Here is a 14,452-nt window from a genome sequence, read left to right as displayed (position 1 = left end):
AGAAACGTGGAAGAAACAGTTTTGTCCAGAGTTTTTTTGCCCCCTAGCCCCCACACCGCCTCCCTTTACTAGTGCATCACCTGGCAGTGTCCCTCTGGAGTCCAGACGCCAACCTCTGAAATTTGCGGAGCTGGAGGAGAGACCCCTCCTGAACCAGTACTTGAGTTTACAGGGCTTGGATGTGACAAGCTGCTGTTACTGCTATGATTGCCCTCTTTCATCTGATTGTCCTCACTGCTGCTGCTGGATCTTGGTGTGCTGGCATAAGACATCAGCCTCAGCCTTCCATTGGCCTCCTCTATAGCTCCCTCCAGCGCCTTGATATTGTGACCTGACTTGGTTGGCTCTGCCCCCGTATTCTGGAGTATGGAGCTGAAGGATGTAGATTTGCTCCTTCCCTGAGATCCCAGAGCTGGTCATATCCTCTGCTCCCTAGCATTAGCTCATGACCTGCATGCTCCTTCCCCGACAACCCAGAGCAGGTCATATCCTCCGCTCCCTATCATTAGGTCATGGCCTGCGTGCTCCTTCCCCGACATCCCAGAGCTGGTCATATCCTCCTCTCCCTAGCATTAGGTCATGGTCTGCGTGCTCCTTCCCCGACATCCCAGAGCTGGTCATATCCTCCGCTTCCTAGCATTAGGTCATGGCCTGCGTGCTCCTTCCCCGACAACCCAGAGCAGGTCATATCCTCCGCTCCCTAGCATTAGATCATGGCCTGCATGCTTCTTCCTCGACATCACAGAGCAGGTCATATCCTCCACTCCCTACCATTAGGTCATGGCCTGCGTGCTCCTTTCCAGTCATCCCAGAGCAGGTCATATCCTCCGCTCCCTAGCATTAGGTCATGGCCTGCGTGCTCCTTTCTCGACAACCCAGAGTAGGTCATATCCTCCGCTCCCTAGCATTATATCATGGCCTGCGTGCTCCTTCCCCGACGTCCCAGAGCTGGCCATATCCCCTGCTCCCTAGCATTAGGTCATGGCCTGCGTGCTCCTTCCCCGACGTCCCAGATCTGGTCATATCCTCTGCTCCCTTAGCATTAGGTCATGGCCTGCGTGTATATCCATTAGTTAGCAGTGGGACTGGGTAAGAAGCACAGTCACCTGGTCTGGGGCACCAAGACCAACAGGAAGGGGAGATCGAGCTAGAAACTCCAAAGACCGTGACAGGTGAGAAGAGGCGGAGATGACCCCGGGCCCTGACTGCTCGACACCTGTGCAGATCCGAGTAAACATACAATATCCCAACTGGTATTATTGAAAAGACAAATAAAATAGATATGCAAAAAGCATTATGAGAACAGAAATAAGGAGACTCAATAAGTTTTTCAAATGTGCTCATGGCATCATGTAATAGGTAGAAGTAGTTAGGCAATTAACAGTTGTAACAGCACTGTAAGTAGACAAATAACACAACCCAAATTGTATTTGGTGCTCAAGGTGTGCAAGTGATAAACAGGGTGGCGAGGCAAGTGACAATTGTGATCCGCATAAACGGCGCATAATAAATGGTGCTTGAATATATACAGCGAATAATGGAAAACAATGTGGCTCCAACTGAATCGTAAAGCTTGAGTTCTGAGTTGAGTTGACTGTAAGTAGGATGAACCACACTGTGGGCTGCGCCTTTTATTGTGCTGACGGGTCGATGACGTTTCGATCCTCATTATTTGGGATCATCTTCAGGACTGGGTTGTAATGGGGCAACGGTGCTGTAGGATACTAGAAGCGGTCCGTAGTGCTTGATGGGGTGGAAAACACCGTCGGAGCGATTGGTGCTGGCCTGGACGCGGAGTCGTCAGGGCCGTGGATCCGTAAGCAGCAATGGCGGAACCTATCCCGTGAGTGATCGGAGTCGGGAGAATGAATCTCACACTGAATGAAGCAGCGAGGACGAGTACGAACCTTGTCGTACCCGTCCTCGCTGCTTCATTCATTCATTCATTCCTGAAGATGATCCCAAATAATGAGGATCGAAACGTCGTCGACCGCTCAGCGCAATAAAAGGCGCAGCCCACAGTGTGGTTCATCCTAATTACAGTCAACTCTACTCATAACTCAAGCTTTACGATTCTGTTGGAGCCACATTGTTTTCCATTATTCACTGTATATATTCAAGCACCATTCACTATGCGCCGTTTATGCTGATCACAATTGTCACTTGCGTCGCCACCCTGTTTATCACTTGCACACCTTGAGCACCAAATACAATTTGGGTTGTGTTATTTGTCTACTTACAGTGCTGTTACAACTGTTAATTGTCTAACTACTTCTACCTATTACATGATGCCATGAGCACATTTGAAAAACTTTTTGAGTTTCCTTATTTCTGTTCTCATAATACTTTTTGCTTATCCTATTTTCTTTGTCTTTTCAATAATACCAGTTGGGATATTGTTTGTTTACTCTGATTATCTACCCCAATCCCAACGTGGTTAATGGGTCTTTCTCATGTAGTTTACAAAACCTGTGCAGATCCAGCAAACCAAAAGGCTGTGGGTAGGGCCTGTTACACAACGACAGGGGCCCTCGGGCTACTGTGTTCCACAGGCCTCCTGTGGCTCCGATCAAATCAAGTAAAAGCCTTTATTTGTATTCTTGAATGTTCAAATTTCATCCGAGGGTATAACAAAGTACAGTATATTTTGGTAAGACAAGGGCACAATTGGCTGTTGATGTGTGGCATGCTGCACAAAGTTCTGGGCATGTTTGAGCTGCACGGCTTCGCTGCCCAGAGATTTATGTTCGGTGTTTATGCACCAAGTGTGTGTAGTTTGTGGCAGTGTGCGGCCAGTCTAACGTCAACACTTCCTTTGTGTCACAGAAAAGCATACTGACGACGACGACCCGCAGGCCCTGGCCGCTTCGCTGAACGGCTCCCCCCGACTCAACCGCGTGGAGAGCATCAACAGGGCCCCCCCAGAAGCATACGATGTGCTCCTGCAGCGGAAGGAAAGCGAAGGCTTTGGCTTTGTGATCCTCACCTCCAAAAACAAGCCACCGCCTGGAGGTAAGTGCCAGTCGGAGCAGCGCCCCCTCGCTTCACCTGCGCGCCGCTGGCGTGATTACAGAGCTTGGTGGCTTTCAAGCCCAGTGTTTGCTTGCTCCCATGCAGGGAGCATCTGTCCTCGCTGCGTGTTTCCGCCTCCTTGTTTTGCCACGGAGTTGGTATCATGTCATACTATTAATTATTATATATGAACTCTTTCCTGTAGTACGTTTCTCAATGAATTCATTCATTGCAAAACTGTCTTTGTGTTTTATTGCTTCGTTTGTTCTTTCACTTTACAGTTTCAGGTTTCAACTTTTGTGTTTTTTGGTATTTCTAAAGAAATGCTTTGTAATTTTTGGACTTTCATATGCACCTTTGTGACTCTGAAACCTAAGGTACAAAATGCAAATTGAGGTTTACAAAATAACTTTAGGAATGTGCCTGCTTGAAGCACGAATAAAAAGCAGATACTTGGAATGGGAGTCCATACTGCTCTAGGACAGATTACAGAATTGGCATATGAATTTGCATTCTATTAACCTAGGTAAGGGGTTTAACACTCCCGTTGCACGGGTCTCTTTTTGTGCACCTGCCTCACTACCCTCTCTCTGCCCTTTCTAGCCTTGCACAAACCCCTCACTCTTTACTTGTCTACTCCACTCTGAGCATTACCTTTGTGGGTAGCATACGTGATTTCATGCGCTCTTTGACCCGTGATTACATCACAGCGTTGAGCCCTGGCCCACCTTTGCCCATTACATTTTCTGCTGACGGACTATGACGATTAATTCTTGCCCCCGCCTACAAAATCTGAAAGCCCTGTGGTGGACCTAGAGATTTGTTCCAGTCTTGTTTTGCCTTGAGAAGGTAATGAATTGTGAGGGTGAAATGTGTCAACTATACGCCAGGAGAAGTCCATTTCGAAAGGACAAAGAACAAATTCAGTTGCTGACCGTTGCCGCAATCCAAGTAAGATTCACCACACGTGTTAATATGACCACTTAATAAAATTTTATCCCACTCAATTTGCTAAATTTAAATATTTTGTATGTCTTTTAAAATATTTGTGACATTGGTTGTTTAAATAGGGGCTGCCAATTATTACTGATTATTCAATGGTGCTAAAGATGATGGTTTTAACTTGCTGTGTTTTATGTATTTAGCACTTTTATGGTTTTTAATTACTGAATAAAGTATTTGTGACTGACTGACACCACACATGTAGAGCTCGGTGGTTTGTACCAGTGTACTGTCTCAGGACGAACCATGCTCCGAGTTTAGGACTGGTTGTCTTATTGTTAAACATGTGTTCTATGCAAGGACAGTGCAGATTTTCAACATTTGATTGATGTATTATGCAGAGTACACGATTATGAAATGGTTATTCTACAGGTTTCTTGTTTTTATTTAGGTATCTGTTTAGCTATTATGGAGACCTTTAAAGGAGGTATCCGCATGGAAGCACTGTGAATATTGCATTGAAAATAATTTCTTACTGTCCAATAATTCATGTTTTATGGTTAACAAAGCACCACGGGTGGGTCTGTCCTGCGAGTACTTATCTCTTTGTTTGAATGACTACGGGAGGGCATGGAATGGAATCACATGTCACTGAGACCCCAGATAGGATGGCAGGGCGGGGGGGGGCACTGGGGGGGTTGGTTGGCGGGGGTTTAGGGGTTCAGAGGCCAAGCCAGCATTACCCCCATCCCACTGCTGCTCATCGGCATCTTTTCGAACAAGGTCCTAGGGTAAAGAAGGAAATAGACTGTCTCTTCATACCGGTCATAGATCTGAGGTTCTTCCATACAGTCTCTTGTTCCTTCTACTCCCATCTTTGTCTATTTCTGGAGTTTGGATAAGGCCTGCTGGGACTCTGCTTGACTGTATACCCTTATCCCACATCTGTGCCAGAGATCAGCAGCATGTTCAAACATCAGTGTATTGGGGCCTGTTCTCCTCCAAGGTGGTGACGCAAAATACTCCGTCGCACTGACAGAGTTGCTGACTGGCAGATTTTGAAATGTTCGTCGGCCAGCGGGTATTTCAAGCCTTGACGGGAAACAATGTGTTGTAACTTTGGCAGACGGCTCAGGCAAAACTGAGTTTGAGTTGTTAGACCACCCCATGTGTGTGTGCTTTTGAAAAGCAGTGCAACCAGTGCTGTCGACTGGAACTCGCCCACAATCTGTGAGGAATTTTATTCTCATAAATGACACAACAAGCTGATGTCTTTCAGTCTGCTTCTAGTTTGTCAGCTAAATTCTCTGCCAACAAACGTGGCACCTGAATTTTGGCTGAAAAACACGTAATGGAGGGATTGTGGCAAAGTAAGTACGGTTCATTAGTCACAAACATGCTGTGATTAGTGGGCCTCACCGATGAGGCCCAATGAGGACGTGGTCGCCTTTATTGCCTCTTTAGAGGCCTTTGCCCAGCTGTTGGGAGTTAGACCGCTTCTTTTCAGGCAGTGGCAACTTTGGTCTGCGGATGTATGGTAGGCTGAAACATGTGATGTGATGGAAAACTACCCAGATCGGTGTGGTGAGACGCACTGGCTCCTGTGACCCCGCCCTTCACATTTTGTGGTACCTGTTCATTAGACCAACAACGCACGTCCACAGGTCGCTTCTTGTCCTTAGTTGCACTGTTTACACAATCTGTTGGTAGATAAAAGGACAAAGAAACATTTCTATACCAAGATTTTGACATTTTCTTTAACTAGAACCATCTACACCAGGAAAGCGACAGAAAAATGCCCAGATTTCAGGGTTTGCCCTCACACCCGGCTGACCTTTTATTCCTTCTTTTATTTGAGTGCTCTGAAGTGTTGAAGGTGACTTGAGGGCGTTTAATAAAGTTTATTTTTATTTATTTATGTATTTGTATAGCACACTAATACCAGACGGCGTCTAGGCGCTGACATCACTGTCTCCAGCCGGCCACAGAGCATCAAGAGAAGAGAAATAATCACTGCATAGCTTTAGGCCTGAAAGAGCCAGGTCTTTAAGCTTTTCCTGAATGATATCAGGTCTGGTGAGTTTTTCAATGGGAGTGGCAATTGATTTCTAAGTCTGGTGGTAATGTAAAAAAAGCCTTTCCCTCCCAATTAGCGAGGCGTGCCTTGGGGACCTCCACCAGTCGAAGGGAAGCAGACCGCAACTTTCTAGGAGGAATGTACCAACAAAAATGGTCGATAAAATAGGCAGGACCCTGCTTGTGCCGCACCCTAAAGGCTATGCAAAGAGCTTTGAACTTGATCCTCTTATCCAGCGTCAGCCAGTGGAGGGAATTAAGGGCCGCCTTTGCAGTCACGTATTTAGGTAGTTTGAATAGCAGGCGGGCAGCTGAATTATGCAGGACTTGCAACTTGGTAAGAAGAGCTTTATTCATACCAATCAGGAGGTCGTTGCAATATTCCAGCCTAGAAAACACTAGTGCTGAGACTACTGTCTTCGTAAGTCGGATGGTATGAAGCAGAAGAACCAGATGGCTTATGTGATTGCATTCACATGATGGGAGAATGAGAGAGTTGTGTTTACGATGACTCCCAGGTTCCTGGCCTTGGGGACTGGTGTGGGAAGGGGGCCAAGTTCACTGGGCCACCAGTCTGAGGACCAATGGGAGACATCCCTGCCAAAGAAAAGGACCTCAGTTTTATTGGAGTTCAGTTTAAGGCAGTTTTCAGACATTCATTGGCTCACCTGTCTCATACAGGCATGAAAGTTGTGGATGGTACTACGAGGGTCCTCTGAGATGGACACTATAATCTGCGTGTCATTGGCGTAAGACACCATGGTGAATCCAAAGGATTTAATAAGCCTGGCCAGGGGAACCACATACAAATTAAAAAGGTTTGGGCTGAGAGACAAGCCCTGCGGAACCCCACAAGGAAGAGTAAAACTCTGAGAACTCAGGCTATCCATCTCCACAGATTGTTCACTGTTAAAAAGGAAGGAATTGAAAAGTTGTAGGGCGGTACCGGCGATGCCTGTTTCTTAAAGGCGACGCAATAGGAGGCCGTGGTCCACCATGTCGAATGCTGCCAACAGGTCAAGAAGGATCAGTGCCGCCACACCTCCCTTATCTACTGCGCGCCTAAATTCTTCTGTGGCCGTGATCAAGGCAAGCTCCGTACTGTGGCTGCCGCGAAAACCGTATGGAGAGGGATCCAGAATGTTATTGTGATTAATAAACTTAGTAAGTTCTTGATTCAGGTATTTGTCAAGGACTTTTGCTGGCAGTGGCAGACGAGCTGTAGGACGATAGTTGGCTGGATCTGATTTGTCCAAATTCGTTTTTTTTTTTTAAAGTGGTAGGATGGAGGTCTTTTTCCATAACTCGGGGAAGATACCGGTTTTCAAAACAAGTTTCCACTGGAGCCATGGCGCAACAGGCCAGAACTCCACCGGAAGAAGCAGTGCATACAGGTGCATGCCATGAGGTCTGGGATTGGGGCTCGGCTGGTGAGAAGTCGGGCAGCTCGATTTAAAGAGGCTCCTAGACAGTGGCAGTGCCGGCCAGAGGGGAAGGGGGGTGCTTCTGCAGGGACTTCCTGAAGCAGGACCACTTATTCTTGCGTTCAGTGGTTTGTGCATCCCTTGGTTAATGTTATAAGGAATCTGCCAAATACTGCAGAATGGTGTCCGAGGGAGCAGAGTGCAATGCCCCTGGAGAGGAACCTGCCTTTGGCCTAATTCGTGGTTGCTAGTGGCTTGTCCAAGGTCACACAGCGCGTCTCCGATTAATCTGCTATTAGATCCCAAGGCCTGCTGGGTGCCTCTTCTGAGAAGCTCCATGCAATGGCGTGTCTGCCAATCTGTCGTTTATGCGTTCAGCGGTGTGCCCCTTCTCCCAAGTTGAATACTACAGGGAGCCGCTGCTGCCAAGTTCTGGAAGAAAGTCCGGCTTCAGAGCGTTTCAATTATGATTCTAGCATCAGGTCAGCGGTGGGGCTGGTTTCAGTTTTTGCAGGAGCAGTTGCCATGGCAACATTTGAAGGCTTCAGCCGTCTGATGCTGAGAGGGTGATTATGTGCTCTTTGTTGGAGATATCAGAAGCCTCTCTTGAAGAAGATTGCGCCTTGCATTTGGGTGCGTAATTATTCAGGAATCAGCGAGGAACGGCATACTCCACTCCCAACACTGCACAGTGTAATCATTTTAAAAGGCTTAGTGTGTTTAAAGCCTATGCAGATTGAAAAGTTGCGGCAGCAGGGCCTGCTGTACTGGGGAGCCGGCCTTCTGCCCAGGGCTCCTCCGTGAGCGAGGGTGGCGAGGCTGGCGCCTGGGGATGGTATTGAGAGTCCTGCCCTGACAGGAAGCAACGTGGTGGCAGTCGACCCTGAGAGTAACTAATGGACGAGTAGTTGGTGTAGTGTTAGCTTTTTGGGGGGGGTTCTATTTTTTGAACTAGTAATGATTTTTTTTATACCTACATATATACGCTGATTTGACATCATTGTAGTTGAAACTCATTTGATATGATGTTTAAGAATGGGTTTATTAATCTGTTTTAATTATGCCACATTTTCATGTAAAAAAACATTTTAGGCAAGATAGATGCCATCACTATTTACTCACTCCTGTCCTTCCCCGTACATCTTCAACCCCCACCCCTGTAGATCCTCGCCCCACAGGCTCCGCAAAGCACAGTCAAGCTAACGTGTAGTAGTTTATTACCACTGCTATGATGACATTGCTTTTGATTAACTTTCTCCTATTCTCTATGTCTTGATACGTTGTCAACGTCCCTTCTTCTGCTTTCTCTTGTGATCAATAGTCTATTCATTCCCTGAAAGTCCTATTGTTTAAATGTTTCATATTAGTTGAAATATCTCCAGATGACATTAGCAGAGAGGGCGTTGAATACATTTTTCAGAAATGTGTTAAGGTATTTTTTTGTGTTCTAATTTTCTAAAGGAATGATATTTTTGATCATGTCACAATGATTTAGCAGTTTTTTTACTAATTTGTTATTTAAGAAATGTTTACAAGAACCCCTGGATTTTGAGGGTGAGACAGAAATTGTTCAAATATTTTAAGAACTTTGCTATGCTAGGGGTGCTGTCCTATTTCTTTTTTATTTCCCTGCTCATTTGTGAATTAGAAAGGTTTCTGATTTTGCATGCCTGTATATATTTGCAATTGGGAGCTTATAATGGACTCAGTAACGCTTATTTTTTTAATTTTGTAATAAAGCCCTTTACCTTTTTGTGATCTAGAAGTCAATTATTGAGTGGGCCTCATTACTTTTTGAAACTGTTTTATCCTGCTAATTGATGTTTACGGGGTGCCTTATCGCTCTATTTAATCTGTGGGAGAACCGGATGACGTAAATTATCGGGCTAATTCTTTGTGGTGGGTACATTTTGGGGTATGTTTTTTCCTCCGACAGTAGCAATCAATGTAAAGAGGGCGGCCTCTTCGGTCGTTCTTTCTCTGGCTGTGTATCCCACTATCTATCTGCAGACCATCATTGCCCTTTCTCTAGAGCTCTCCTCTCATTCCCGCCTTAGCTCTCACTGCACCCTCTGAACCAACGGCCCTCTCCAGCTTCCTCCCATTTAACACTCCTACCCTGTGATAACTTGACAGAAAACAGTGAACATTTTTCTAGAATCTTCTTTTACCCCAAGGGTCTAGTAGATGTTTTAATAATTTGCTGTTTGAACCTGTAACATCATTCATCTGCGGATCCTCTCCACAGATCCACAATTCCCAGTAGAAATCACGTACTATTTTTAGCACTCTTAAATGTATACAATACAATGCCCCTACTGACCAGCAGAAGAACAGACCTGCGCAGAGCAGAGAACTTTATAGTAAACAATCCATGCAGCCAGTGCCTGGACTGCCGTCACTGTTGTCTGGACTCTACGGAGTATGCTTTAGTTTTCTTCACTGTTCTAGGCTCCATATATTATTGTCTCATTGCTTAATACTTCCAAGGTTCTATCTAGTATTCTCTGGTTGTAATTGTGCCTCCAAGGCTTTGGATCAGGTCGTTTCTTGGGAGCCTTTATCTCGTATTCTTCGATTATCACCTGTGCCACCAGGGTTCCATACTTATGTATGTTACATAGATTTGTAGCGCGCACAGATACTCACGAGTTTCCCGGCGGGGTGCCTTGCAGGGTGAGGAAATGGACTTTAAACAAAGAGATATGTTTTCAAGTTCTTCTTGAAAGCCACTGGGTCCTGTATATTACGTAAGGCAAGAGTAAGGGCATTCCAAGCACAGTTAAGGTTGCTTAACTGTGATGCCATGGCTTGGTCTTCAGTTGCTCCTGGGTTGGCTCTACATGGTATTCTGGGCCTGCTTATCCTTACCGCGAAGGCTTAAAATCCGGGTCGGATTGGTGATGCAGGCACTCTGGATATGGCCGAAGGGTTGGTCGCTGAGTTCTAGCTGTGGCTTGCCTTTTTGGGCAGCCTGGGGGCTGTCTGTGCTGTTAGGATGCCACCAGTGGCCAGTAGGTGCTTGAGTGGCCTTTCAAGATGCACATGGGCGGAAGTATCACTCCCTTTCTCTCGCTGGGCCGGCCCATTGATGTATGGTGATTGAGCGGGGGCAGAGGGGCTGAGCAGAAGTGGTCTCACTTGCATTCATGTCTGGCTCAGCATTGTTAACTAATCTCTTCATATTTTATATGTAAGTGAAGTTAATAGAACATGCCCCCACCACCTTTCTTTTCATAAAACTTGGCTGAAGCAGTGTTTTGCCGAATGGCAATCCGCAAACGTGGGCCACTTTTTTTGGTGTGCCCGGGCCGATTTTTTTTATCCCAATCCAACCCGGGTCTTAATCCACTTGGACTTGGGCTCTCACTCGCTGATCCACACCAGTGGTGGCTTCCATCATATGAATAAAGACTCCAGTAAAGTTTGTAATAATTCTGTGGTATGCTTGCTTTTAATATCTCTTTTGGGATGGAAAAGTCCTCTGCATGTTTAAAGACTTGTCCGTGCCCTGAGTGCCCAACTGTAAGGGTTGTCTGGATGCGAAATGTAGATTTTTTGTCCTAGGCGAACACTGATCATGCGTGTGTGCCTTGGCATAAGCCTGTCTCTTGAATTGTGGTCTTGTTGGACCATGAGGGGCACTCAAAGTGCTACTCTCCTAGTGGTGGAAGGCTGCTGCCTTCGCCATGAGTTAAGCAGTACAACCGCGTTGGTGGCAGCATACCTTGTCTTGATCAATAGTAGAGAACATGTCCTTTTTACCCTGTGCCACAGGAGTGAGGCTGACATGCTCACTCATAATTTTAAAAATTCTGCTCCTGTGCTTATCGCATCCTTGGTCTACATCAGGTAGATGTGAAGTGCTGTGCAGGCACGAGTAGTGATTCTGCACTGGATGTATGGGTGCTTGGGAAGGATACAGTACAGAAATAGAGTAGCACTGTGTAGTACATTCGGCATTAGTGCATGTGCTGAGAGTATGTATCCCTGCTAGGAATACATGACATGAAAGATGTAGGGCTCTGCAGTGTATGCTTGCTTGAAAGCATGTGTTGGATGTATGTATGCTTGCATGAAGGATGAAGTGTTGTGCAACGCGCATGGGGAGTGTAGGCTGGCAGCGGGTGTTTGCAAATATCACACCCTGGTACCTTTATAAAAAAAAAAGGTACTGAGCAGTGCGAACAGATTGAACTTGTGTGCGGAATACATGGGTGTCCGTAGTGGCACAATGCATGGAGGTGACTGTACTGGACAGTAAGTGTGCTGTGAATGTACACTAATTGAGTTTGACTGCATTGATACTTTACGTGGAGGACCATGGGTTCCATTTTGGGAAGCGCAGGCCACATAAGAAGTGGAGAAATCCCCCCTGTTAGATTTGAATATTTCTGCATTCCTTTGTGATGAGTAGGGGACACTGGAGGGAGGGATCCTTCCTTTACACTTCAAACCGTTGCTCTTTGATTGATTGATAGATGACAAAGAAGGGTCCTGAACACGTTTCAGGAAAGAAGATGGAGCTGATAAGAGAGTATTAAAGAATAGGGCTGGGAGCCTCGGAGTAACCTTTCGATGCACATATCACTGTGGCTGACATCTCCGCTTTGACAGACATCCTTTCAAGTTGAATGAAGAAAAAGAGAAGTGGACACTTCAAAAGATGCAGAACTCCAACTTAACACTTCAAAGACTCAGACCCATAATCACATTTTGGTGTCTGGAAATGGACTATAAGAATGGGGGTTGTGACCCTTAACTTTGACATCTGCCAAACAACCAGACGGGCTGTGTGAGAGAGGGATGTTCTGCAAGACTTCTGACTTTGACCAGGCCTGGGGGCCAAGGCGTGCTAGTCTTCCTCTTGGCGAGGGAACATCATCCAGGGAAAATCAAGATCACCTGCCCTGGAGCCTAGAGCAGCAGGGTTTGCCTGCTTGCCAAAACCAGTGTGTCCTGTGAGGAAGAGGGGAACGTTAAAGGAAGTGAGTTTCAGTACAGAGCCATACCGAAAGAACTCCCTGAGCGAGGAGGTGGGAGGAGAACAGCTGCGCATTGATTGGGTCGTTGCCCTGTGCAGGAACAGCCCAGCGATTCCTTATAGGCCAAGAGAGGGGAGCCATGATCTAACCTGTGTGAGGAGCCCTGTGCTGTAGAAACCAGACCTGTGCCACGGTGATCCCGTATTCCAGAGTGGGCCACAGTTGAACTTATTTGTGCCAGGAGCGAGAGACTTGTGTCCTCCGATATCTGTGACCCCATATAACAGGAGGAGCCGCCTTAGTAAAGACGATCACACCGGAAAAGTTTGCGCTCCAAACTGCACCTGACTGATTCCCCCGAGGATTACAAGGACACTGTCAAAGCCATTACATCCTTTGCTGGAGATCCAGTTGGGAGCCGGAAATATCTTCTCTAATGACATATCAGGAATGCCCTGGGCTACCATCACAGTCCTTCCCCCTCCATTTGTTCTCCTCACTGCTAGTGGGCTTGCCTTTGGTCATCACTTTCCTGTTTACCTCTGAATCTGGGGTACCCTGCAGAACACTTCTGCAGGAATATAAGTTATAGAAGAATCCTCTCCCAAAGAGCTTTTAGCAAAGAGAGGCAGAAGCATTAAAGCAGATTTGTTTAGATTTTATTAATGGTGGATTATGCCAGTAGTAAGAAAGGAATTATTTGGAGTGGATGGAAGTCCACCACAGGTCATGAAGTTGCCAACCTCTTAGGTCCATTGAAAGGTTTCAGAAATTTAAACCTGAACTCAGTTATTGGTAGCTATGGTGTAGAGTAGGCGGCATTAGCTGAAAGAAATGATGTAAACCAATTTGAAGTACCAAAACACTAAAAAAGTTGAAACACAATACAGTGAAAATCCCACTCACATTTAGAAAATGTACTAAACAATATTGACTCCAAAACAACAAGAATCCAACAAGGGGAACTGGAGGTATGAATTTTGGAAGATTTGAGATAAAAAGCACCAACAAAAAGGAAAGTGCTAATGATAGTCTATGGTCGTGGTTGAGCTGGACTTAGGCACATTTTCAGGCCTTCTATGATTGAGTGCAGGTCAGCTACACCAAGCAGGTTCGTCACAGTTGGAGATTTTACCTTGGGTCCTTGGTCGAAATCTTCCAGCTGGTGAAGGTTGCAGGCTGTATGCAGAGGAAGTCCTCTTGAAGTCTGATAGCAGTTCGACGAAGTCCCACTTAAGCCATATTTCTGGTGGAGAAGCTTAGAGCCATCTAGATACTTTTGTCATCTTTGCCCAGTTAAGATTGCTTTATTCAATCTTATTCTCTTTTTTGGAGCTCAGAATCTAAATCTACCAGCATAGTAAGTCTGCAGGCTGTATCTGACAATGGGTTCTGCAAGGCCAGATATCTTTTCACCAAGGTCCTGCTGGCATGGATTTGCTGTTGCAGAGAAGCTCTAAGCAGGAGAGCCCAGCAAAGTTGCACCTTGGCTGTATCGGCTTGGGTGGCTGGTCCCATTTCTCCAGTGGCTGGAAGTCCAAAAACTTTGTGTCACAACTATTTTAGAGTTTTTGTTAGAAGTCTGGATAGACAGAGCCAAGGGGCCCTGTGCCTCAGGAACAGCACTTGGGTAGAGGCCACAAGCAGGGTCCAGTTCAGGTTCAGTTCCTACCGTTGAGCTGTTCTCTTCAGGGAAAAGGCCTTTTACAACTGTTTTGTGACCTTTTTGCCACACAGGAGGTCAGCAAACTCACCCTAGGAGCCCACTTGTCTGTCCTGGGATCAAGTAGGAGCAGGCTCAGCCCTTCAAGTTCTTCCACAGGTCCAGAGAAGGTTTTGATGGGCGGTCCTTGGTATGGCACATTTATGATTGGTACCAGCAAGTGGATGGGGTCACTGCGGGCTCCTCTTTAAACAATGGTCTAAAAGTTCCTTGGTAATGGTACCCATTTTTGCAGCAGTACTTGTTTGTCCTTCTGTAAACCATACCGAAATCCAAAATAGGTGATCCCT

The 14,452-nt window shown here is 46.2% G+C and overlaps 1 protein-coding gene across 2 annotated transcripts in view; it reads left to right on the top strand.

Annotated features, from left to right (window-relative positions):
• MAGI3 (membrane associated guanylate kinase, WW and PDZ domain containing 3) overlaps window positions 1-14,452 on the top strand; it is a 1,323,293-nt gene that overhangs the window by 1,055,474 nt on the left and 253,367 nt on the right. For both annotated transcript variants that reach the window (XM_086923326.1, XM_086923327.1), the window contains exon 15: window positions 2,827-3,012. In XM_086923326.1, coding sequence (XP_086779452.1) covers window positions 2,827-3,012 — 186 coding nt within the window. The remainder of the gene's footprint in view (window positions 1-2,826; window positions 3,013-14,452) is intronic.

The sequence above is a fragment of the Lissotriton vulgaris genome, chromosome 5 (genome assembly GCF_964263255.1).
Source record: "Lissotriton vulgaris chromosome 5, aLisVul1.2, whole genome shotgun sequence".
NCBI lineage: Eukaryota > Metazoa > Chordata > Amphibia > Caudata > Salamandridae > Lissotriton > Lissotriton vulgaris.
This window is presented reverse-complemented; position numbering and strand designations above follow the sequence as displayed.